The sequence below is a fragment of the Ochlerotatus camptorhynchus genome, unplaced genomic scaffold, assembly GCF_037179485.1.
Source record: "Ochlerotatus camptorhynchus isolate MF236.1 unplaced genomic scaffold, CSIRO-AGI_Acam_v1.1 ptg000343l, whole genome shotgun sequence".
Taxonomy (NCBI): domain Eukaryota; kingdom Metazoa; phylum Arthropoda; class Insecta; order Diptera; family Culicidae; genus Ochlerotatus; species Ochlerotatus camptorhynchus.
Genome location: NW_027040831.1, coordinates 1,487,797 through 1,515,604, shown reverse-complemented (window position 1 = coordinate 1,515,604; position 27,808 = coordinate 1,487,797). Strand labels below are relative to the sequence as shown.

Sequence of the window (27,808 nt, the reverse complement as noted above, 5' to 3'; positions counted from 1 at the left end):
TCAACTTTGTTCGAATCAAAACAAAAAAACTAACCCATCTAGTGGATGATGGCACAAGCTTCCAAGAAAATTTTATTACAGTGAACCACATTATTTAAATGGATTTCTTCGCCAGTTAGTCGTCTGTCACTTCGTTTGTGGTATAACGGTGTAACTATCCCACAAGTATACAGCAAAAAAAATGTAATATCGATCAATGTAATTCAAGCTGATGTATGAAATAATGATGTAATAGCAAAAATCAGATACAATATTACATCAATGGATGTAATTTTGTTCGCAAAATCGATGTACATCGTACAACGTTATATTACACAACCGATGGATTGACCTGGTTGCAGCAGTTTGGATGTAATATTCAACAACTTTTTTTTCTGTGTAGATTGGATGATATCCCGAACACGTCGTTAAGCTCATTCTTATTGTTATTTTTATTAGGACAACCATCAATAATAATACATAATCTGTAAATATTACTTAGAACCTAATTCATTGTTCTGCATGATATTGTAAACCATAAATCATAAATTAATTTGAAATTAACAACATTCTGTAAAACTCAAGCCGATACGGAATTTTCGATTAACCCTCGCAGCAGTATCTGTGTATGAGTTTGTGTGTGTATTCGAACGACGAACGAACAAAACACAACAAAAATATTTGCACCACCCACCCCACGCGTTCGCATTCTCGGTCTTGCTCACTGAAAAGACCGACAACAACGTCGTCATCAGTCACCGCCGTCGTCGCCGCCCGTCGCGCGTTGTGATGTTAGAATCATTTTTTCCTTCGCGGCTTTGACGTCGTGCAATTTCATTGCCCGTTTTGAGTTTTTGTGAAATTTTCGCGAGTCAGATAATGTGAATTTTTTGTTATCGATCCTAGTAGACGCTGCCGGTAACCGTGGTTGACAAGTGAAAAAATTATGTAAAAAGTGTTGAAAATCGAGAAGGTGTTTTTGTTTAGGTTTGAAATTATTGCTGCAGTAGCAGCTGGGCTGGAGGCAAAATTCTCGTGAGCAAAGAGGGCAAGTCGAAAAAATCAAGTTCAAGTGTAGTAGAAGTAAGTGATAAGGTAGGTTTATCGCAAGTTAATGCACAACCCATCTGACGAACATTGCAATATTTGAGGATAGAATGTTTTATGATTAAACTTATACACTCCCCTCTCAACAAAGTTGCTGGAAAATTTCAGCTACTGTCAACGTAAATGGTTATGCTAAAAACTTATGCGTTGTTTTATATTTCAGTGCCAACATTTTAAAGGGGCGTAATTGCATTTGTAAACAATGGCTTTAGCCGTCGGTTTCTCGCAAATAAAAGCCCATCCCTCCAAATTAACTATGCTAACTGGTAAAGGAAACATTCTTCTACCTGCTGGTGTTATTAATCTTCATGAGTAAGCTTTTATTCGCGAGAAATCGACGGCTAAAGCCATCGTTTACAAATGCAATTACGCCCCTTTGAAATGTTGACACTGAATTTTTGTTAACAAACCATACATAGCGACTGGTCACTAATTCATGGTCAATCGGAATAAAAAAGCTCTTCACATAGGTATCATCTTTATTCTTGTTTACGACCGTACATATTGACTGAATTCTGTTATACCATTGACAGACATACAAAGCCAGTACCGTTGTACCAACAATCAATACGAAACTAACGATTTTAAATTGGCTCACCACTTTAGTAGCCTATTGGTCCCAAGCAAACGATTAACGTACCCTATTCTAGTTGAAATTCTATTACTACACTATGTTTGTTTTGATTCGCTATGAAAGTTTGACAGATAACATCAGGGGTGTGTGGATTCATGCAGAACATGCAGGGGTGAGTGAAATAGCTTGGGACTGCTTGGGACCGTTGTTCTGGTACTGAGTGAGCCAAAAATAATAATGATTTTCTTCGGGACCCAGTGGTCTTAGAGTTACCCTATGGTTGTACTCCTTTAATCGAGTACCTCAAATGGTACAATTTGAGGTACTAGCTTAAAGAAATACAATGGTAGTACAATCAACAATCAATACGAAACTAACGATTTTAAATTGGCTCACTACTTGACTAGCCTATTGGTCCCAAGCAAACGATTAACGTATCCCATTCTAGTCGAAATTCTAGTACTACGCAATGTTTGTTTTGATTCGCTATGAAAATTTGACAGATGAAATGAGGGGTTATTCGTTTTTCCTATGTTTCGGGGGGGAATCGATTAGCTTGGGACCGACGATAGTACCAGAGCTGAGCCAAAAAGTTGAACACGTTTATTCGGGACCTTCTGGTCTTAGAGTTACCTCTATGGTACAACCAACAGTACAACAGTGTACTTTGTATGTCTGTACAAGGTATTAGAATATCCCAAGCTCGGTATCTTGAATATATCAGCGTCAACATTTCAAACGGCGTAATTGCATTTGTAAACAATGGCTTTAGAGCCGTCGATTTCTCGCGAATAAAAGCTTACTCATGAAGATTAATAACACCAGCAGGTAGATAAATGTTTCCTTTACCAGCTAGCATTATTAATTTGAAGGGATAGGCTTTTATTTGCGAAAAAACGATAGCTCAAGCCATTGTTTACAATAGCAATTACGCCCCTTTGAAATGTTGGCACTGATTTCACTTAGAGTATTGACTATTTGTTCAAGCTCGGAATTCATAACTTTTCCTTAGTACGGAATACCAAAAATTAAGTATGAGATCTTAAAAAATAGCAATGTCCCAGAGTTTTGAAAATTTGTCAAGCCCAAGCTGATGATAATTTCCCTAAATGATTAAAGAGAGAATCCTAAGTAATTTCTAATGCTTGGGCACGTGACATTTTACATACTTTTGCAATTTCAAAATGTTTTTTGATGTCAGAATCTTCTTGAATGCAACTCATAATTTTGTGGAAAAATTGTTCAACATGCTCTGTGAAGTCTCCCCGTAAAATCCTTATGGATTGTCTCGGAAATGTCCTTAAAACTGTTTTCCGCACGAAATTCTGTAAGGATTTGTTTAGTTATACTGCCTTTCTACGCATATCTGTCCCATGTTAGTGTTGATCATTTTTAACTTTTGTTCATAGATAGTAACGTTTTTCACAGAGATCCAGCAAAATAAAATACCGAGCTGCTCGGTGGTGCTTATCTCGGCGAAAAAATCTAAGTGTGTAGATTTCACTACAAGATATTTTTTTTTCGAAATGTGAACAATACACTAATTAATTGTAACGTATAATACCTCCAATAAGCAGAAATGATTCTAAACAATAAGCGTGTTTTTCTGCGTAGAACGGCAGTATAATCAGCATTAGATTCTTTTGGAATTATTATCGGTATTTCCTTAGCGATCTCCATAGAATTCTCTTTGATTGATTGATTATCATGTAAGAGGTTTTCTAGGCCCAGATGATCATTAGGGGTAGTGTCAGAATTGTATCCATAGCATCATTCAGTATGTCGTAGGGCTCACTTTAAATTCCCCTACCGAAAACTTTCAAAATGCTCCCTAGAAATCGTTCTGAGTAGTTTTAGAATTTACTGGAATTATGCTTATTATCTCCAATAGTCTCTTCAGAACTACCTTGGAAGTCGCTTTTAATTCTCCGTACAGTTTTCTTGAAATGCTTCTCAAAATTACCTGCAACTTCTCGTCAAATTCCTTTGGAATTGTTCTCTGAATCCCTTTAGACAGGGTGTCGACTACCTGGAAAATCAGAAAATTTTCCTTATTAATAACTAGAATGATAGCATCAACCATGTGGCAAAGTGAAATAATTAATTGTTTTAGAAGCCTTAGGCCGTTCGCAATTCTGTTATGTTTTATATGGACTGTTTCCGTTTCATTATTCGAGCACTATTTTGCACCAGATTTGCAACTGTCCGACTTTTCGGTTTTATTTCAGAGCGGGTTTGAAACAGAAATAGAACACTGTTTCAAATTTCTTCACGTGTCTTCTCGTAAATGTTCAGAGAACTTCATAGAAGTTGAGAAGATTCCATGGAAATTTTGGAATTTAACAGAAATTTTGGGTACTTCTGAGAAGTATGAGATTATTTTATAACAGTTCGGAGAACTTGAATAACGAAGAGCATCACAAAAAAACAACAGACAACAGTAAACGGTATGGAAATTGTATTTTTTTTATTAGTTTCAGGGAGTATCATTAAAGTTTTGGTAATTGCAAAGCAATGAGATATTTCATAAAAGATCGGGGAACACCATAGAAGTTTTAAGAATTTCATAGTATATTATAGAACTTCATGAAAATCCATGAATCTTTACACAATTTCATGAAAGCGCTTGCGTCTTTTACGTCAACAAGGTATTCTCTCATATCAAGACCAACAATTGAAAAGGCTTCAACTCCATTTTGTAAAGAAACCTTGTAAGGCCATAAAATGAACAGGTAGGGGAAATTCTCCTTTACCCGATTGTGTTTTAGGTTTGCGAATGTAGGTTTCGATTCGCGAGAAAATGGCCTTACAAGGTTTGTTAACAAAATGGAGTTGAGGCCTTTTCAATAGTTGGTCTTGATATGATACCAGGCTGATACAAATTATTCCAGTGAGCTTCAGGTGTTCTAAAATCTCTAGGAATCCTTTAGATATTTTTTCAAGACTTCAGAATGATCAGGTATCATTCTGAAAATATCCAACAATCTAATCACATAGCTCTCAAATATCCTCTCATATGATACCTGGCAGCTCAGAAATTATGCCATGTGTTTTAACTTGTCTATAAAGTCCGCTCGATACTTTTTCAAGACTTCAGGTTGATCAGGTACTATTCTGATGAAGATATCAAACTATCCAACAATTCAAATCACATCTCCCAGATATTCTCTCATGATACCAGGTGACTCAGAAAATATGCCAAAGGCCTTCAGGAGATCAGAGATCACCAAAAACTTCTCAGGATGTTCTCATGTCTTCAGGTTGATTTAGTATTAGTCTGAAGAGCTTCAACTGCTCAACAATTTAAATCACATCTCTCAGATGTTCACCCACGATACCAGGTTGCTCAGAAATTGCTTCAAAGACCAGCAGGTGTTTAGCAATGTCCAAACTCTCTTTACATGTTTCGACAGCAGAATCGTCCGGGATTTCTTCTCGTGGTTCGAACTCGTTACCTGATACTGGATTACGAATCACCGAAGCAAACAAAATTTACACACGCACACATATGTATGGATGAATACCAAACACCGTTCAAAACTGCGCGTTGCGCTGATTCTTTTTTTACAGTTCAAATTTTAGAATTGTCGAATAGTTTGAAACAATTTTGAAACTCAGCATTGCGAATGGCCTTATTTGTTTATTTATTGGTTTATTTGTTATGTTTGCATCAACAGACTAGAGAAAGTCCCAATGATTAGTTGTAAAAAAATATAGATTATACAGACTACATATACTACAGTCACAAACGAAAATAACAAGGAAAGCATTGTCAAGTTACTAAAAATGCCTAGTAGTTTGTAGTTGAAAATAATCGGTTGTTTCTTGCGTGCGAAAGTAATGATTGTACACTTAGCTGGGTTGACCACCAGTCGGTTTAGACTACACCAGTCAGCAAAGATGTCAATCTAATCTCGGAGAGAACGGCAGTGAGCGGATGCGCAGACAAACTTTCAGATCGTTTGCAAACGATAATCGTGGCCCTGTGATAACATGGTGAATGTCGTCGAAGTAAAGGAGAAATACCAATGGTCCCAGATGACTACCCTGGGGTATACTGGACTTTGCGCAGAAGCTTGCTGAGCGACAAGTAGCCAAAGTTACTGTCAGTTGGCGCAATTTCGTGGTTCAGCTTATCGAAGGCTGCCGTAATATCTGTGTAAATAACGTCCGTTTGGGTCCGAGCAATCAAACTGTCTGTGATGTAAGACGTTAGGCACAGCAGATTCGTAGTTGTGGAACGCCCAGTTATGAATCCGTGTTGATCGATACTTAGATATTGCTTGCAATGCGCATTTAGGGACTCTATGACAACCAATTCAAAAAGATTTGATTCAGCACTCAGCGACGTGATTCCTCGGTACGTCGTTTACGTCGCGTTTGCTTCCCTTTTTATGAACAGGAAACATATCCGCAGTCTTCCAGCAAGACGAAAAGATGCCGCTGGAAAGAGAGCACTGGAATATGCGACGCTGTGGATCTAAAAGACAAGTGATGTTCTTTTTGAGAATAATCGACGGAACACCATCGAGTCCAGCCTTAGCTGAAGTCTTAAGTTTAGATGCTGCTCTAGAAATCGTATATGTAGTGGCGGAGAGTTGCTCGTCTTCAAACACACTAGCAAATTTGGCTGAGAGCAGGTTGCACATGTCTTGTTGATTGCCAGCAGTTTTACCATTAAAAATCATGGAAGAGGGTAAGCCGACTTCCCTGCGTTGCTCATTTATGAAGTTCCAGAAGAATTTTGGGTATGCTTTTAGCCGCCGTTGAATCCTCCATTGATAGCGTTGAAAACAGAGACGACTTAACCGCTTATACTCGTGGTTGAGTCTGACATACACAGCAAAAAATAAATTTTAATATTACATCTAAGAGGATGCACTTCAACCATGTTGAAAATCTCATGTAATTTTTATGGGCACAACAATAAACAAATGTCAATCACTTCCTTAGGCTTAGGCTTGAACAATTCAAATCCAGCGAAAAAGTTCTTGGGTCCCAAAAAATAACAATATCTTCAAAATTCTGGGACGTGCATTTATAACACACCAAGATCCCGAGTTTGAAAAACTATATTAGATCTAGAATTTGAATTTATCTCAAATCACTTATGATATTTTCTTTTAAATCTTAACTTAATTGTAGCTTTTGGACATCTACAATGTTACTCAGATATATTTGAATCTATTTGATTATCAAATATATTATTCAAATTCGCCGCATTGGATCTGTTATTGGTAGTAATATTTATTCCCCATACCAAATATCGAACTTTAAACATAATTACGAACAACATGCTTCGTGCAGCATGTTCTCAAAACCTTTCAACTAGTATTTAAAACTTATAAATCAAGGAAATGTAAATGGGTTTCTACATAGGGTAGGTGTTCTGGCGAAGTTTCCAGATCTGTGGCTTTTGCTCGAATAATAGCAGATTTACATATTCAGGGTGGCCAATGAACCGAAAAAAAAACCGGGATAAAATTTCTATGTCCGATATCTTGAATTATCTTTGAATATTGAACATTTTTTAAAACTTGGAATTCTTAGTTCGGAATTCGAAAAAACCCGACCCTCACCGACCCTTTTTTTTAAGTTTCCTATCGATGGTAAACACTTCAATTGAGTGATCGTAGTGTGCCCTGCTTCTAAATGGACGCGAAAATTTGTCAGTTTTCATATTTTTTCGTCTGAGTTTATTCGTCGCTTTTTTTCGATTTTTGGTTGAAGACGCTTGATAAGATGTTTCTAGAAAGTGCGTAAGTATAAAAATTGAAGGCTATTTCCATAAGTTTTTTTTAGCAAAATTCCGGTCGTGTGAGCTGTGATTCGGGTTTTCTGTTATTTTCGGTTCCGTTGTGAGATTTGTATTTTCTAGGGTGCGGTTCAAGAGTAAAATTTACGGGTTGCGAAGTGTAGTGGTGCTTTTCCTATTTTGGTTACCTCTGATATTTCGGAGCAGCTGAATGCTGAAGATTCGGAAACCAGCAACGGTTCCGGTGTATTTATGTTTCCGAGCTGAACAAGAAGGAGGGCGAAGACGGCCAGCGGCACATCTATCGCTAGAGGCGTTGATGCTCTTCTGTTAATGCTGCCTACTAAACAAAAACTCTGCGATTTGGACCATGTGGTTTTTGAGGGATCGGTGAGATCATTCCATATTTTATATTATTTTGCGATCAATTTCAACTTGTAGGGAAAATGGATGTAATGTCGGCCTAAATGTCCCTAATTTGGGCCCATACAAAAATTCGGCAATTGACTAAATTTTCAATAGCGACCAAAAATATCCATTAGTACCGTCCCAATGACGCGTTCATGTATGTATGTATGTATGTATGTATGTAAGGTAGCCACCATCCCTTCGAAGATCTTGTCTTGTATGCAGCTCCACTTAATAGCAAGATCAATTTGAGCTACCGATCTGAATTCACAATATCGCTGTATGAAGGGCCAAAAACGGTGGGGTGGACCCGTAAGCAGAGGCACTTACGCGATATCCACGGGAATTTAAGAATCTCCTTCCAACGATACGATCCAACAAATCGAACAACGCAATTCGCAATACTTATTAAGCTTCCTCCGTCCCAATGACGCGTGCACCTAGATAAAATTGAAAAATAGCAGATTTTTAGCGATGGGCCCAATCTTAGATGCATAGGCCAACATTAGAACCATTTCCCCTACAGAGTGATTCGTGATATAGCAGCTACATCATGTTCTATATTACGTGATTTCCCATACAAACGATCTATCAATCTATATCACGAATAGTTCTTGATATAGCTCATATCATGTTGTGTACTTGATAAAATCCTAAAAAGCAGTGACTGGCAACCAGGCCACGATACAGCTGGTTGCTATTTTTTGGCTTCAAATGTCACTTTTCTGACACGACGAAACATAAAAAATAAAGTCAACATCTGATTTCATGGTGGCTTGAAGCTAACTGCATGAAAGAACGATTTGAATTTTCTTTTCAAGTCACCATCTAGGCTTTGGCATCCCTCTCCTTGGCTAGTTTTTAACCTGGACGTCGGTGGGCGGGCCTAATCTTTTGCTTCACAGTGGAGCGTTGGAGACGGTTGGTTTAGATCCGGCATCGTTGGCTCATGCCGTGACAGAATATTTAGCGTCATGAGCATGCGATGAGGACTACTGAGCTTCCCCTCTCTGATGAACCATTGCATAAGAGAACCAAAACTCTAGTCTGAAGTGATAGTATCACACTTGTTACTCCTTTATTTGAAAGCCGCGTTGTAGTACGCTTACGCATAGGCACTAACGTTGGGTGCGATACTGGCGGGTTTTGCCGCAAATCACTCTTATTTTATTGATTTTTACGCAGATAGATTTAGGTATTTGGGTTTGCAAGGGAATTATACTATTGAAATATTTCAGAAAGTACCCAACAGTGCTCCTTCTACTTGTATGACAAGCTTTCGTTGTTGTTTTCATTGAGGTATTACTCAGGGAACAATGTTAAACACCATTTTTGTACATGGTATTGCAACTAATCTTATATGTGCTTCATTTTGATTTGGGATAAGTGTTTGAACTATGGCTCGGGATTTCCACTGTGGCGTGCTTCTATTGTGATAACCATACGTATTTTTGTGGTGCGACATGAATGTAATTTAAAAATCAGCTAGGAAACTAACGTCAAAGTGAAGCATTTAAGTCACTTGAAGGTGTCACCTGGGACGAACTAATATATATTAAATATAGATCAAAGTCAAAAACAACTTGAAACACGTTAAATTTTAGATTACATTCACAAGTGCAGGTACTTAATAAAGCATGTTAGGTAGGTTAGAGATTTCAATTATTTATTAAATTAGACTAGAGATATCATAATCATCAAACGAACTTAAATAAGAAAATTTAGACAACCTAGTAGCATTAAGGGGGTATTCCCAATCTTTTGCCTTTTTTCGGCCTGTTTTTCAATTAATTTTTTTTCAAGGAAAATGCATAGTAATGCGCCTAACTCTTTGGGATTCTTGTTTATTGAACATTAAAGTTTACAAATAAATTTTTTTCGACATAAAAAAGACATTATTGACGTCACAAAATGGCGGCAAACAGACCCCTGTTCGCCGCAAACGCCTGGACGGGCGAAGACTTTTCTCTGGAACGGCTTCATCTGAAACAGATTTCGTGATGAAATTAATAATCTGATAAGATTCTCTGGAGCTTCTCCCGTTGGCAGCAAAAAATCTTGAAAATTAACAAAATGGCGGCCATATGAAAAAACAGGCGATTTTTAGCCCGCTTTTTTGCAGCTTTAAGGTGCTTCAAACAATGTTAAATGTTAATATTTTTGGCTGAAAGTGGGAGAAGCTCCAAAGAATTTAATAAGGAACAAAATGCGCAAAGATTCAAGTCCATATCTCTTATAGTTTCTGAGAAAAATCTTCGCCCGATAAAAAAATGTGGTTTCGAGAAAAACGCGTTTAAAGTTTTGACTTTAGTTAAAACCATTTGGGGGTTCTTACCATTAGTCAGCTATGCCTGGACACCGAATTCGCTGATCGGAAAACGGCTTGGGGGGATGAAAGTATATAGTCTAAAGTACAAAAAAATGTGAAAAAAAAAAAATTGATTTTTTGAAAAAAAAAGATCGGGAATACCCCCTTAAGTGGATTAACAGAAGAGTTAGGATGCGGAGGGTCCGCTTAGGGAGGCAACTAGCCTTTAAAGCAACTGCCAACTAGCCATGGATGTTCGGTTTCTTAACATTTAGCATCACTATGCGTCATTTCCTCAAAACCCCCCAATAACCGGCCTCTTCAATCCCTTCCTTTTCCCATGGCGTTCAAGTGGTCCGCATAGACTATTCAGCTATTACCCGTCCTTTATCCTCGGCTTTAAATTGACTTGCGCTCCCATTGCCCCACCAAACGCTGCAAAATGAAAATGAAAATGAAAGTCACCATCAAGACTTTGGCATCGAAGAATTCATCGCATAGAACCAGAGCGTGGCATCAACCTCAGGATCAGCAACAAAGCGTGGACGGCCTTCAAAACCTTTCTCGGATTTGAGCTAAAGAGAAAAACGTCACACCATCGATAATGAAGTAAGGGATCCCAAGGTTGACACCATTGAAAAGGCTTTGTTATTAGCAAGACAAACCGCTGATAATCGGAAGGATCGGAATGATTGGACACATTTTGAAAAACCAACAAAGCTCGAAAACAATGCTGGCTCAATTGACTGATCAACGTGGAATGATGTCAACAGAAGAGGCTTTTAGTCTTCTAATTGAAACTGGATTGAGTAAATTTCAATATGAAGTAATACATAATAACTACAATGCATTGTAGAAACTTATGAAAACTGTCGATGAAATTGAAACAGATTTTGTTCATGATGATATTGTAACAGAAAAATGATCGAGTAATTCGTTGAAAATTCTATAATTTAAAGTACGAATTTTCTTCAAGATTGTATTCTTTGAGTTCAAACTTGTAGCTGTAACTTGAACTGTAACCGATTTCAAAATATAATCATTAATTTTAAAACAACAAAAATTTTAGCACTTTCCAAAAGGGGGGGGGGGGGGGGGTGAAATGATGAAAACAAGCAATGAAAATTCCGGAAAATGCGAAAAAATGATGGAAATATTTTCGTTCGCCAGCTTGTATGAAAATCTCCACGGAGCCACTTCGTTGACCCACCCTAATGTACATGAATTTGTAAAACCGGTATACAGTAATGGCCCGACGTTGTCAGCCCCTCCGCGCATTTTCACATAGCATTCAAAATATTTCTCATTTATCTTCAAGATTGATGTTTGTGGTTTGTGCAAGAAGATTTCTAAAAAAGCACATTAGAGGGTTTTGTAGAATATTAGAAAAGATTTTTAAACGGGGGGGGGGGGGTTCTGGCAAAACTGGGTCATCACTGTATATTTGATATATTGATAAGTCAAACCGGAAAAAATCATGGGAATTTTTAAATGGAAATTAAGTTGCCACGCTGAAAGTTTTTCGAATCTTCCTTGAGATTCATTGGTCCTTTCTGGGGTTCACCAGACATTCTCTGATATACAATGAACTTTTCGGAAGTTCTCTGAATTGTCATAAAACTTCTGGAATAATGTGGGATAAATTCGGTGAACTGTTCTGTGGAATTCAAGGCTGTTCAGGATATATTACAGGGCTTCAAAGTACTTGGAATAAAATGCAAGGATCTATCGCTTCTAACAAGTTATGCTGCTCCCATGCCGATCAAGAGGAACCAAGTAGATTAACATGAAGCAGACGAAAGGATCAGTAAACTATGGAATCATTAATGGACGAAAGTATGGATATTTTTTTTTTTATTTACTGTCCATAAAAGCATAACAGTCACTTATTTGCTAGATTTCCTATTGAAATGGGACAGTTATGCATTTATGGGTAGTTTAGCTCCGCTTGATTTATTGGGTCAATGTTGAGTGCATGTTTTGTGAAATGAAAGCAATCCTTTTCAATCTAGCCCTAGTCATATAAGTGACAATCCTTATTTTTCAGTAGAATTATTGATAACTTTAATTCGCAACTCAATACAAAACACTAAATGGTTTTCCCGTACATTCTAAAGTGATTCTAAGCCCAGGCAAAGCATCGAAAAATGCTTCCCCTGCAGGTACTTTGACTTTCTATGCTCTCAGAGCTGATCCGTCTTAAATCCCTGCTCTTTTTTTTTTATTGCACTTGATTGAGCACGTGCTTTTATGACCGGCATGCCGAGAAAAGCGGCCGATGCACCTGTGCCTGTGAACTGTACCAGCGCGATACAAAGACTTGCATATGGCTAGCAGTCCGGAGCCGGAGGTAGCAAAACAACAACCTAAAAATCTCGTTGCTATTCTCCAAACTCACGCCCATATTTTGTCAGCTTCTCCTTGATTTACACCACCATATGGCTTCAAACATCTGAAAACTGTTAGTTAATAAAGAAACATTCACGAACCGTCACTGTAAATACTCGAGATGGGAAGCCGTTCGGTTCTCACTATATCTGCGAAACTCATCGTAGATGTATTAAAGTGCATTGTCGGGGTGTACTTATAGCGTGGGGACAAAGGCCCTATTCCCGTAGTTTTCCCGTACTACTAAGTGCTAGTGCTGCTAGTGCATCCTGCTGCTCCGAGGTGAAAGCATCTTGTGCCGTTCCGTGTGTGTCTCAGCTGAAGCGCGATTGCGATCAAAGTGTGGCAAGCGAAAAGTGAGTTTCGCTTGATATCGAATTGCGTTTATTTTTAAAAATTTGCCTGCCGCGAAAAAACAAATGAGAGACTAGTGATGGTGTTTTCTCTGTGTATGAGATTTTTTGTTGCAACGATGTAGAAAGATTATTAATTAGTTGCGACGGTTGAGATTCAGCCGTTTTTGCAAGCTATCTTAATGTAAAATATTGCATAGTGGACTCAGTGCAGAGCTGACTCGATTGGCACAGGATACCGTCTGGGTCTTGAATCGTAAATACAAAAAAAAAAACGCTACTACTGTTAGCCATTGTCAACTATGTAACACTGTACCTTACCCATGCGCAAAACATTTTTTAAATTAAACCAAGATCGTCATATGTTTTCTCACTCTCATGTTTAAGGTCGACTTACCAGATTTTTACTCATTTTTTCAAAATCTCTCTTCAGTCCATCCCACGCAGGATCTGCCGCGGTTGGCCACTGCAATGGACCCAAACGAAGAACCACCGCTGCAAAGAAGTTCTTCCTCGACTCTGAGCGCAGAAGAGTTCGAGAGTTGGACACTTTTGGACAGTTCACCGAAGGCTGGCCGTCTGAAGATGAAACCCGATGAGGCGACTAAAGCCGGTGGACAACCGGAAAAGGAAGAAGATAGTGACGAAGAGGTAGATGGTGAGGAAGAAAGTGAAGAAGAGGAAAGTGGATCGGAGGAAGCGGACGAGGAGGAGGAGGAGGAGGAAGTGCAAGTGGACAAGAGTAGCAAACCCAGCGGAGTTGAACAAGTGAAAAACAAACCCAAACAAACGATAGGTGAAAATGTTGCACGTGATGAGGACGGTGATGGTCGAGTAGTTGATCAGGGCAGCAGCAAGAAGAAGCGTACCGGCAGCAACGCCAGTTTACAGTAAGTACATATGGTGGAACATTTCACTGTGCTTGGCGAGACGATTGGGATTTCCGCGATCTTTGTGTGAGGGCTATTTTTGGAAAATTGGAACTGTGAGCAAAGTCAAGAGTTGAGGAAGTGCTTGATATTAATTTACATCTGACAGCTCACGCTTCTTTGAAATATACATTCCTAGTGGAACGTTATGTCCGATTTCAATTTATCTACTTCAAAGTTGTCAGTGAAGAGAGTTGTCATGCTTACCATTGTTGGACTAAGTATTACTATATCCAGTCAAGAAAGTTTTCATGTCAAAAGATCCTCGGCAAGACAAGGAATCAAACAGTCATTCTTTCACTTGTATAGGGTGTCCCAGAAAGTGCACAGTTTATTATTGGAATAAAACAACGTTATGTGAATGAACTCAAATTATATGTTCTCTATAGTATTGTCTTTCAATTGGATGAAAATAATCAGCAGTTCATTTAATCGTATGCCAAGGAGCGAACTTTTGATCTGACACTGCCCATGAGCTTCAGCACAGATTCCTTGGCGATAATTTTGGCCAATTTTGTCCAGTCTTCGCTGTGTTTCCGTAGATATCTTTTGGTACGTATTGCACATTGTTTGCTTTGTACCAAGCTACCGTGTCTTTCGAGTAGTGGATTGAGGTCAAATTGGGCCAAAATTGTAATGGGTCATCACGTTGACGGATCATGGGCCACAGACGCCGAAGCGTAAATTTCAGTGCTTATCGTAGCCACACTCACATATCGCTTCCAAACTATTTTTTTTTCGGTAAAAATTGACCTATCGGCATCGTCAACTTCCTGACCATCACGGACTGTGTAGTATTGGTCTCATTACCTACTATCATCACCTTGGGTAGTTTCCAGCTCCTTTCAAGGCACAAAACCCATCATACAACACATTAAATCAATATGTAAGAAGGGGCAGATCCCTCCATAGGTGGATAAATTCAGGTTTTATTTTGAAGTCCGGCATTTCGAATTTTTCAGTTGACTGGTTTTAAATTTTCAGAAATTCCATGTTTCATAATCTTAAAAAAAATCTCCATTGAGGGTATTAACCCTTCGAAAATGTTTGCGAGTCTCACAATCTTGAAGATTTTTCTTAGTTTAGAGTCTTAAAATCTTCTCTAAGTTTGAAATTTTCAGAATCTCATAATCTTTTTTTTTTTAATCTGGATTTCGATTGTTTCAGTACGTGGGATCTTTAAAATTTGTCTATGGCTGAAACCGAGTTTCTGATAATTCTCGCAGAATAACCTTGGAATTCTCCTGAAAAATCTATTGTAGTTTTCCTCAGCTGAGTATTCTACCAAAAAAAAAATAAATAAAATTTTTCTTAAGCTATATTTCAACTCTTACTAGGAGTTTCTTTAAATTTTCTCATCAAAATTGCGTGAAATTAGGAACTTTTTTATTATCATCAGAGTTTCATTAAAATTCTTCTCAGTATATCAAGCTATTCTCCTTATAATTTACTTTCTCTTCTTCTTCCTCGCATTTCAAGCTTATTGCACATCGCATATTAGCTTATTAAATAATCAAAGTGACGATTGACTCACAGATGGCGAATGGGTGAAACTGGTAATGACGTTTTGATATCTGTCAAATTGGATGACATTTTTTAGTACATCATCATTTTTGTAATTGCGGATCCTAAAACTAGGTGTCGCATGACCAGTTTTGGATTTGCTTTGATTCGCCAATTGCGTGCTCTCAACTTAGATGCACTTCCACTGTTATTAATTAAGAGCTTTCGATACCTGTACCATTTTTGCATTAGTATAATTCTGAGGGAGAGTCGAGAAGAGAGGAAAATTGAACGTCAAAGGCAGCTAGACGACTGCTGTCACGAACTGTCGTTGGGATTCAAGCTATTTTATGATGCTTTTCTTACAGTTGAACAAGAATAGGCGGTATTGAAATCTTGCGTAAAGTAATTGATGGCAAACTGTCGTTTCCAGCTATTTTATTGCGCTCAAATTTTCACCACACTTTGGAAAACTCTTCTACTTGATGTTAGTTTTTGAGATATGACGAGATGAGTGAGTGGTAGTTTTGAGCTTTTCTGGTGAAAAATCAATGCTATTTAATTTTTTTTTATTTTTCTTGTATTCCTTCATGACTAATTCCACGCCAAATCGGTCAGTCACCAAACTTGACTATCTTCGATCTGGATGATACATGGCACATATTTTCAGTATGATAGACCAAGTATTTTCCGCAGGAGAGGAGACCCTTTTGGCTCAAGGGTAATTTTTGAAAAGGGCCTATGTGTTTTTGCACACATACTTTAAAAAAAATGTAGTTCGAAAACAGTTGGTTGTAGAAAAAAAAATACTAAGAAGGAGTTATAGGAAACTAATAAGGCTTTATAAAAAAAATATACACAGTATTTTTTTTTTCGTTTTTTTACAAAAAAAATTAAAATAAACCTCAAAATTCAAATAACAAAAAAAACGTATTTTTTTATTTTTTTATATTTTTTTAATAAAAACTTGAATAGAAAACAGAAGTTTTGAAAACAACTCCAGGATGGACAAACTTTTAATAAAAAAGTTTTTCTAAGAGCAACTTTTAAGGCATTTTTGAAACTTTCATTATTTACGGCAAAATGATCAGTTTGATGTCAGTATATAATTATAAAAATCATTTCAAACGATAATGCTCATATCGATAAACTTTCTATATGTAACAGTTTTCGAGATATTTCGAATTTACTTTCATCATAATCAATTTTTTGTAGAAAATATGCCCTTTTCATAAGTTATACGTGATTGTCCATCAAATATGATAAGTTTTGCAAGATATGCATGTACTTACCTTCAACTTACCCTTGCACCAATAGACTATTGGAAAATTGGTTTTAAACTTATAAGATAAATAAGATAAATAAATGAAATACCCATGGGTTTTTGTTTGCATCTTACATTTATTACTTTCGATCGTCTTTAATAATAATAATTTGTACATAAACCTTTTCGTTTGATATATTTTTATTTGATGAATTTTTGATTGGCATGTTTTTATATGTTATGAATGGTGCGTTCTTCGTCATTCGAAAATAGTTTCGCTGATATTTTATTTTCGGAAATCGGAACAATACAGTGATATTTTCTTGTACCTGGGATCGTTTTGGCCTTTTCAAAAATGCTTTTCCTGTTCGTATTCCTTTTGTGACACAAAACAAAATGACATTTTTGTTAAATAATCATTACTCTTCTGGTTAGCCCATGCATATAACTCTGCTGCACTTGTGATTGGATGTTCGTGTTCTACAGCCACACTTGCGTTCCTTGCCATTCGTTTTAATGTGCCACCAATCGCGTCACATGGTCCCTTGTCATGCGAAGTTGCAAAAAAGTGCCATTCAACATCAATATTGTACTTCGTTTTAAATTTACAAAGACTTGCAAATTTTTGCAATTTTTATATTGGGATGCAGCTCCATCAGACATAAACATCGCTTTTTTACTTGTATTTTTGTTTGCAAAAAGGTCAGTAATTTTGAAATAAATACTTGCACCGCAATAGTATCGTGTTTTAAAACTTCAGAGATTTCGATCAAACATAAATTTTTAATTATACCTGATTCTGAATAATAAATGCAAAAAGGATGAATAGTAGCTTGTTGATTATTCCAGTAACTACTTTGGGCAGCAGCAGAAAAATCACAAATTATGACAACTTCTCCATTTTTAAGAGTATTTTTTGTATTTCTCAACAAACTAGACTGCTGAGTTTTAATATAATCATGGGATACCAGTTTATCCAACTTTTCGCAAAAATAAGGAACAAATCCATCTACTGGTTTTACAAGTTTCTCTAAACTACATCGATCAGTTGAAACCCATTGTTCAAAACATATTTCAGACATACCCTGTTCCTCGAATTTTTCTGAAAAACTTCTTTCAAAATCTGAGAGACCTGGACAACGTTCGCATTCGCGGAGATAACAATGTTTAGTTCTGGATGCTAAGCTGCATAATATTTCTTCAAAATAATGGTTGAAATCTTTTTCGAATGAATATTTTCTAAGACAATAAAGCATTAAATTAATATTTTCATGGATGGTACAAACACAAATATTGTGAGAACCTGAACTACCAAGTAATTTGCAATGCTTTGGTTTTAGTGCTGCAAATGAACTAAATCCAATGCTATTTTTACTAACTTCTTGAAATTTAATAAAAGCTTCTCGCAATGTACAAACTAAAAGTCGCTTTTGAATATGAATCTTCTTACCTTCCTTCTTCACTTAAACGTAATCGTTTAGTCCTGGCGTGGCTCTGCTTATCTGGTCGCTTTCGAAGAACTGCAATACCTCGTTTTTAATTTCGGGATCCAAACCGTGTCCTAACCTTTCGTTGGGGGTGGCCAATACTCCTTTTCCGTTTGCCAAGCATCGAGCTTGCTATACAATGTATTTATTTGTTTCAAACTCGTCCATTACCGTTTGCGTTGACCAAGATTTCGGCAAAATCGTCAGAATCCTTATTTGATCGTCTCTCGAGGAACCTGGATCAGCAAATCTCTTCTTTAGTTGTACGATCATCTCATTGTGTTCCGCAGCTTTCAATTTTAGTTGCTCTAGGGCATCTTCTTCCGCTTGAAAACCGAAGATGCGTTTCTTAATGCCATTGGTAATGTCCATATACTTTCTCCGGGAATAGTTAACATTCTGGAATTTTTTGTCGATATTGGCGATACGTTGATACCAGCTATGCCCTTGTTGAATAGCTCAATATTATGCGCCTGGAAAATTGTTACTCTCCACTATCCTGAGATGATGCTGTTGTTATTGACGTAGTTGATGGTATTTCTTCGAGGCCATGTCGAGATGTAGATGGCTGCGGCTCCGCGATGTCCATGACTGACGGTTGCACTTCTAGTTCCAGATTTTCAGCACATGGTTCGATTCTATTTAAATTCAAGCGACAGATTGATAGAGATGTATCCAAATAAAAAAAACGAAAACTGCGCTAGGAGAATCGCTAGTGGCAGCCGTCAAGAGGTTGCATGCCATGGAGCGAAATTTTTTGGTGAATTCGACGTTCAAGCAGCAGTACGAACACTTTATGTCGGAGTATTTGCGTTTGGGCGAAGACAACAAATCAAGAAGACTGGCAACTCTTCCATTTTCTCATACGAACGCTATGAGACAGGTACAATTGCGTCATCTGCCGCTCAAAGGTAAATGCTTCGAACGAATTTGATAGCAAAGATTACATCCTCAGAAGAAAGGTTTGTGTATTTGCTCATTTTTCTATGCGTTGCTTCCACCTTCACTCAAGCGCAGCGCTATTGTATCTGTCGCTTGGATTCTGGCAGAGTTGCCAGTCTTCTTGATATGATGTCTTTGGTTTGGGCCACATGGAACCTGTCCCGGACGAGGAAATCGACAAGCCGCCGAATGAATGTTTCTATTTACCGCATCACGCTATGCACAATGAAGATAGCTCAACGACTAAGTTACGTGTCGTTTTTGACGGTTCATGTATTAGTTCATCGGGAATCTCGCTCAACGATCGATTGCTTATTGGACCTAATAACACTGAAAACGTGCTGGATGTATTGTCTCGCTTTCGTAGTTATCCAGTAGTGTTCACAAGCGATGCAGAGAAGATGTATAGAAAAGTATGGGTAGCTGAGGATCAAATATACTACCTTCGAGTGGTGTTTAGGCAGAATTCTCTAAGGCTTTATGTAGATGATTTGATGTCTGGTGCTGACACACTAGAAGGAGCAACTAGTCACCGAAATCTTAACAATTCTTAGCCATGCTGGATTTGTCCTTAGGAAATGGTCGTCGAATATACCAGAACTCGTAGAGGACATTGCAGATAGTAGAGATGGCCCAATTCCTTTGCAGTTCACAAATGACTCGCATTAAAGCCTTGGGTATACGTTGGTCGCCCAGAGAAGACTCGTTCGACTTCAAGCAACACCAAACGGCAGCTTCTGTCGGACGCATCCAAGCCGTTCGATCCTTTCGGGTAGCTTTCACCGTGCATCGTCAAAATCAAGACCCTGTTCCAGCAGCTCTGGTTGTACGGCTTGACCTGGGATGACCCACTTCCCGCAGCAATTGAGGAAGAGTGGGTTGGCGTTAAAAACAATCTTCACCTGTTGGAAAAGGTCCGTATACCACGTTAGATTGTTAATCACGAAGGAAGAATGCAGCTTGTTGGGTCGCAGATGCATCAGAGTCCGCATATGATCCGAACGGGGAAGTACGAGTTACACTAATCGCCGCTAAAATCAAGATAGCACCTATCAAGCAAATTACATTACCACGCCTCGAGTTGAATGCTGCTGTGCTCCTGACGACGCTGATGAAGAAGATCTCTTCTGCTCTCGATCACCTCAATCTGCAGATGCATTCTTGGTCGGACTCAACAATAGTACTAGAATGGTTATCATCGCACCCACGAAAGTGGAAACATATGTTGCCAATCAAACTGCAACCATCCTGAATGTACTTCCAATAAGCTCATGGCATCATGTAGCTTCTGGAGAAAACCCAGCGGACTGTGCGTCAAGAGGAATAACGCCATCTGAACTCTTGGAGCACCCACTCTGGCGGACGGGACCTTCCTGGCTCTACAAGCAAGATGAATTCCTAGATCACCTAGTCGTACAACCTGCAATATGTGAAGCAAACCATCAAGTCACGATTTTAAATACCAATATTTTCCCAAGGAGTGATTTCACCATAGAACAGTATCTATTGAATCGCTACTCGTCGATTCGAGTAGTATGTCGAATTCTCGCGGCTATCAACCGATTCATTTGTAACCTCAAATCTGTTCGTAGAGAAGACCGAAAAGTGGGAACAATAACTCCAATAGAACAACAAGCGTCTACCCTACAGCTAACACACATGTCTTCATAAAGGAACCGACCTGCCCAGTAAAAGCAAACTACGCTCGCTACATCCTTTCATCGATGGAGAAGGAACACTTCGTGTAAGAGGGAGACTCCAGCAATTCTACCAAGTCACCATCGTTTCACGGGACTGATTATTCAAGACACACACCTTGTCAATCTACATGCAGGACCGACATTGTTGCTAGCTACACTCAATCAACGATTTTGGATAATTGGATGCCAGAACGTGATTCGTCGGGCAGTACAGAACTGCCTCCGCTGCTGTCGTATGAAAGACTGCCACTCAACTTATGGGTTGCTTGCCAGCCGTTCGCATCATGCCAGTGCGAGCTTTCATCCACGTTGAGATTGATTATACCGGTCCAATCATCATCTATCAATCATCAGCGGCAATCCTCGTAAACCTCTCCTAACCAAGGGTTACATTGTTGTGTTCGTGTGCCCTTCCACTAAAGCTATTCACCGAGAGGCTGCCAGTGATTTGTCGACAGCAGTATTCATCGAAGCGCTCAAGAGGTTCATCGATCGTCGTGGTTTATGTACAGAGATTTGGTCTGACAATGGGACAAATTTCATCGGTGCTGATCGCCAGATACAGGAGAGCTCAAGCAAGCCGCTTTTCTTCGAACGTAGGCATCAAGTGGACATTCATACCACCATCCGCACCCCACATAGGTGGTTTCTGGAAGGCCGCAGTGAAGAGTGTCAAAACGCACTTATGCAAGGTGCTCAGTCGTGGACCGCAAACCTTCGAACATCTGTATGCTATTCTCACCCAAGTAGAAGCCTGCCTTAATTCAAGACCGTTGTGTGCCATATCCAATTCACCGGACGACTACGATGTTTTGACTCCAGGGTATTTCATCATTGGGCAGCCGATGAATCTGCTGCCAGCACCATCAGTCCCAAACGTACCCGTTAATCGACTCGACTCTTGGCTGATATGTCAGAAGCAGCGCTTGGAAAATTAATACGTTTCATCCTTGCAACCACGAACCAAGTGGCAATCTATGGAGGATAACCTGCAGATCAACATACTTGTTCTAGTAAAAAATGAGAACACTCCACCAGCTCAGTGAGAGCTTGCCCGGATTATCGCGGTCCATCTGGATCGTCAAGATATTTTGAGGGCTGTCATACTTCGCAGAGGATCCTCTGGATACCAACGACCGATCCACAAGTTGGTACCGCTGAAGACAGCTTAAGATATTGAGACTTCTGCCTCAAGTTGGGGAGTTTGTTTAGAGTAAATTGTTTTAGAGTACATCAACCAACCACTCCCTCGCGCAAGTGAATTCCCGCGCATTATGTTCCTTTGTTTTTGTCAGTTGCAAATAAAAACCCAAACAAGATACGTCGCGAATTTATTTCCGAAAATTAAACTGAAAATTCCGCTTGATACAACAAAACATATATTGTCGATAAGGCGTCAAGAACTTTAGGGTTCTTTTTTAGGATAGCTAAAAACTTCACCGATATCTACTGTCTAAAATCTCTCGATTGTTCGCTTGTTCGATCGACGCTTAAGTTGTGTTCAGCGGTTTGGAACCCAAACTACAACAACGGTGCCGAGAGAATTGAATATGTCGTTTTTTTTTCGTTTTGCGTTGCGTAGATTGCCTTGGAATGATCCGTTTCGATTATCCAGTTACGAAAGCTGTTGTCAACGTATCGACCTAGAACTTCTCCGGACTAGAAGAGACACAATCAGAGCCCTAACCGTGGCCGATTAACCTGCAAGAAAGGACCGATTGCGAGGCTATCCTGAGGCAAATTGACCTGATTGTTCAACCCCGACCGCTTCGTAACAACCTTATGCTAAGACTGCCTGCACAAATTATGGAGCATACGGTGCGATTTGCGGTCTACAGAGAATATTAAACAGAGTTGCATTTGTTTTCGACTTTCATCTCTTCCGTGATGCGCTTCGGCGAAAATTGTCTTCTGTTTTTCGCCGGCATGAGTAACTAACTATAAGATATATAGTTGATAAGGTTAACATCATTGGGGCTTCATCTAGCCTGTTGATGTAAAACAACAATAAATAAAAATACCGGAACCGCGCCCTACCGAGAATGACTCCAGGTCTACAGAAAATATTTTCAATATCTGTAACAACCAACCTGGCAGAAAATGCTATGGAAGCCGCTTTAATGGCCCTTCTAGGCATGTTTCGTGAGATTTGTTTTATTTCGATCACAAGCTACAAAATATACTAAGAGAATCGAACGAGTATTTCTTTTGAAAAGCTACCGTTAGATCGATCATGTTGTAAGCCCGATGATTCTAATGAACTCCACTAAATTGTAAAGAATCATCTTTTCAATCCGACGTTTCATGAAAATCTAGTTGAAAGGGTTAAAATGGTAAACGGTTCCAAGACTCGCGGCAAGTAACAATAATTGTAGCAAAGTAAACTTCACGCTATAAATTACGGCTTATCAAATGTCACACGACACTCACGCGTGTTCCGCATTCAAAATTTGTTGACCTAGACACAATCATCCATCCGCACGAAGGGTGTACCTACTATCTTCGGTACAGTCTTACACAACTGGCTTTACCTCCGTTTACTCTTGAACTGTTCTTATCAAAAGACTTATGAATGGAATTAATGCATCACATACGTTTACCTTTCTCCCTTCCCTTCCAGCTCGCACGATGGGTCCTCCTCGGATGGCATCAGCGTGATAAGCGAGAGCGACGGAAGCGAACACGCACGGCTGCTGCACTTCAACAAACACCTCAACTTTGACCAACTGCAGCAATCGAGTGTACAGCTGACGCCTCCCCTTTCACCGGAACGGGAAGACGATGCAAAACAATCCAAACGCCATAAGCAACTCAAACGGAAGCGAAGCCATGACGATACCGCTCTCGTTCCGGAAGATGCAGTCGTCCCATGGAGGCACATCAATCGAACGTCGTTCGTTGCGTTCAGCATCGTCATGACGGGTATTGCCGCAATCCTAGTAGGAAACTCCAAGGTGTACGAAAATCGCGCAAACGTCGACAGTTTCAATCACGAGCAGCGCCTTTCCGAGCTGGAACTGGAGAACACCATCCTGAAGAACGAAATGAACAAGCTGAAACACCTGTACACTCGGTCGGAACTGGATGAACAAGTTCAGCGGGCTGAATTTGACTGGATGCAGGCGATGGACCAGGAGATGCAGGATCAATCTCCAGTGGAACCGGAGCCGCAACCGGAACCAGAACCACCGACGACGACAACTGAACCGGAACCGGCACAACCTCAGGTGCGACGAGTTCCGCCGCAAGACGACAACATTAGGCACAAGGTCGTTTGGTCCGGTGACGATGGCCAACCGATGTTGATTGCCGATAAGGACTACGTGCTACCCGAGTTCTGTTACAACAAAAATGCCATCAAAGATGAGCTGTTTTCCGAATACAGCACCAAATATTGCGATGCTAAGCAACGCAAGATCGAAGCCAAACTAAAGAAGGCCGAATACTACGCCGGCAAGCACAACAAGCACAAGCATCCCAGAGATTACAAACAGTACATCCACCCAACCGCTGAAGAAGTGGCCGAACACCAGAAGCAAGCAAGGGCTCCTCCACCGAAGGCACCCTCCTTATCGCCCTTTGACTTCGATTACTTGGGAGCGTTTGAAACGATCAAGGAGGAAGGCACAGTTATCCTCCAAAGCTTGACCGCTATTCTAGATCTGGATCCCGAACCGGAGTTGATTCCCAACCACAACGATGGCTACTTAGCAGATGATGAAGCTAGTAGTAGTAGTAGCAGCAGTAGCACCAGTCAGAGCACCAGTAGCATCGAAAGCGTTCAACCGAAGAGTGGCCAACCTGCGGACGCAATCAACTGGAACGACTACCCGTCGTGGGTTCGTGAAAAGTACGAAAATCAACCGGAAATATACAGGAAGCTTCACAACAAGGCCCCACAGCTGTGGGAATGGGAACGCAAGAAGAACCAGTTCCTCGAGGAGGTGGGATTGACCTCGCTGGAGGAGGTTGACCGTAGGACGGAGGATGAATTGCGACATCGAAGGCAGCAGTACGGGAAGGAACGGGGAGGCCAGTATGCGCACAAGAAGTCCGACAAGTATGACGACCGTAAGGGCAAGGGAGGAAAGTACGACGAACGGAAGGAGTGGAAACAGGATCGTCCCCGGAACGGTGACAATCGGTAAGTTGTGTGCGATCATCTCAAATTTCTGTCTCAGTTAAAAAAGAAATCATTTTTGCAATGCTTGGAAAAGGAACTGGCACCGTAAACGGGTTTGAGTCGTGAAGTATGTACCAACCTAAGTGATTTTGATGTTGTTATTTATCTCTTGTTCATATTTCTATTCACTATTCACCCCTCATTCTGTCAAAAAAAATTGAAAAAGTTCCCAAGACCTTCTCCGAGTTGTATGAAACTTTGCGTAATTCTAGATAGAGCTGGAATTAGGGCGTAACAGCTTTTGTAAACAATGACTTCTATCGATGATTTCGAGGAACTCAAGGCACGCCCACGCAGACCAACCTAACCATCGGATAGGGGAAGTCTTTCTCTACCCGATGAGGATGTTGGTTTGCGTGGGCGGGCCTTGAATTTCTAGAAATCAACGATAGAAGTCATTGTTTGCAAAAGCTGTTAACCCCTAATTCCAGCTCAATCCTACCCAACTCTATCCAGAATTATTTGTTATGGGCAATGATTCACATTTTTTGCTAAAATTCACCCATTTTGGATCTTGTAAAATTTTCTACATTGCGTCCTTGACATTTTTTTAATATTGTAGCACAGAAACGGCATTTCTAATCAAATTTATTTATTTAAAGTAAAAATTTAAAAATCCATTTAGTGGAAATGGATGTAATGTCGGCCTAAATGCCCCTAATTTGGGCCCATACATAAATTCAGCAATCGACTAAAGTTTCAATAGCAATAGTATCGTCCCAATGACGCGTTCATCTAGATCAAATTGATGAGCAGATTTTAAGCGATGTGCCCAATCTTAGATCCATAGGCCAACATTAGAGCCATATCCCCTATCTCAAATTGTCCTTGTTCGATTTTTGATTTTTTTTTTAGGAGTTCAAAGCACATCTACGCAAACCAACATAACCATCGGGTAGGGGAAGTCGTCTCCTACCCGAAGGGGGTTGTAGATTTACGTGGGCGAGCCTTGAATTTCTAAAAATCATCGAGAAAAGTCATTGTTTACAAAAGCTGCTACGCCCTAATTCCAGCTCTATCTAGAATTTTTTGAAAAATTTCATGTCACAGTGACCCCTCAGTTACACCAAGAACCTAACGCGGTGGCCCGTTGGTGTAACTAAAGTCTTTTTACCTTCAGGACAGTCGGACGGCATGTCCGTACTAGTGTGTGCTGGCTTAATGCGATCGATCGATATTCTTTGAAGTTTCTGGTTGATCATTACGTCCATGTACTTGTCCGTGTACTCTGGAGCGATTTGTTAACAGCGTCTTAGCGAACGAACACATGTGTACAGTCCTTCAAACTCTTGCTTACGAAAAACTTTCCTTTGGTGTGATGTTTGGCTTCGATCGGTCTAATCTGGCCCAGAGCACGACGAAGGTCCAACGAAAAATTTACTCATCTTGCATTCTGCTCCGGCGGTTCGAAAAATTCTCCTGGTACACGTAAAGTTTGCCCGTACACCAACTCAGCAGGAGAACAATCCATGTCCTCTTTGTATGCGGTTCTCAAACCCAGCAAAATTGAAGGAAGTCGAAAGAACCATTTCTTCGCGTCTACGCACATGATGGCTTCCTTCAGTTTACGGTGGAAGCGTTCGACCATCCCATTTGCTTGTGGGTGGTAGGCGGTTGTTCGAGTGATGCTAATTCCCTGAACAACTCTGATTCGAATTGACGTCCCTGATTCGATGTGATGTACTCAGGACAGCCAAATCGTGAAATCCACTGAGAGTAGAGTGCCGTTGCCACAGTATGTGCCGTCATATCTTCCAACGGAATAGCCTCGGGCCATCTGGTGAAACGATCTACAATTGTAAGAAGATAAACGTGACCGTTAGATGGTGATAGAGGGCCAACTAAATCGATGTGGATGTGGTTGAACCGACACTTTGGCAAGCCAAACGAAGCCAGCGGTGTGGTGATATGACGGTGAACATTTGATTTTTGGCAAGCCACACAATTTCTCACGAACTCAGCGATGTCTTTGTTCATTTTTGGCCAAACGAATCTACTGGACAAAAACCTACGAGTTGCTCGTATGCCAGGGTGAGCAATGTTGTGGAAGTGCTCCATAATCATGCTGCGATGCGGCTCTGGTATGTACGGACGAGTGCAACCATTTACGGAGACGTCACAATAAAGTGGTTTTGAACACAGCTGCAGGGTAACTTGTTTCAGATTCAACGAAGAACTCGTCGAGCTGAGTAATTTATGGAGTTCTCGGTCATTGTCCTTGATGGATTCCCAAAGATGACGTACATCATGGTGCACTTCAGCATTGGATTACGGAGCATGGATTACGAAATCCTCTCCTACTCCATCGAACGGTCTTTCCAGGAACTTCAGTCCTTCGACATGCTTGGAACATTCGTCCACCAGGCTCCTTAATTCCACATGGCTCCGCTTCGTCATCCGCTTGATATTCAAGAGACCAAGGATATGGCAATCGATTGCATGGCGTTTATTCTCATATCTTTCCTCCAGAATTTTCCAAGCGTGGACGTAGTTGCCCTCGTTGATTGTCTTGGCATCGATGAGCCCAGCTGCACTGCCAACTAAGGCTTTGTCCAGATGGTACAACTTTACTGCCGGTGTATCTGGACCCTTTTCCACCAGATCCTTGAACATGGCCTTGAACTTCGGCCAGCTCTCGTACCGGCCATCGAATGTAGGGATGGGCATCCGAAGTGGCTGATGATTCACAACCGGTGCTTGACGATTCGGAATGTCATTCAATCTGACTGCAGCTTTGGCAGTATCGATTCTAGTCACTTGCTCCTCAAGCAAGATGGAAACGATGTCGTGGAGGATGTCGTATTCTTCGTACACCTGATCGTGGTGCTCACGATCGTCAACCAAAACAATTGCCATTATCTGATCGTGTATATTTTGATAACATTTATGGGCCTCTTCCAACTTCCTCAGGTAGACTTTTGTCTCAGC

At 40.0% G+C, this 27,808-nt stretch overlaps 1 protein-coding gene across 2 annotated transcripts in view; it reads left to right on the top strand.

The window, feature by feature from the left end:
• The first annotated feature begins 816 nt into the window (after positions 1-816).
• Positions 817-27,808, top strand: part of LOC135708938 (uncharacterized) — a 34,485-nt gene continuing 7,493 nt past the window's right edge. Inside the window, exons 1-3 of one of the 2 annotated variants that reach the window (XM_065231127.1) lie at positions 817-1,074; positions 13,306-13,762; positions 23,318-24,841. In XM_065231127.1, the coding sequence (XP_065087199.1) occupies positions 13,344-13,762; positions 23,318-24,841 (1,943 nt within the window). In that variant the 5' untranslated portion in view covers positions 817-1,074; positions 13,306-13,343. Of the gene's footprint in view, positions 1,075-12,788; positions 12,876-13,305; positions 13,763-23,317; positions 24,842-27,808 lie in introns of those variants that run through there. The other variant, XM_065231126.1, reaches the window with a different exon arrangement.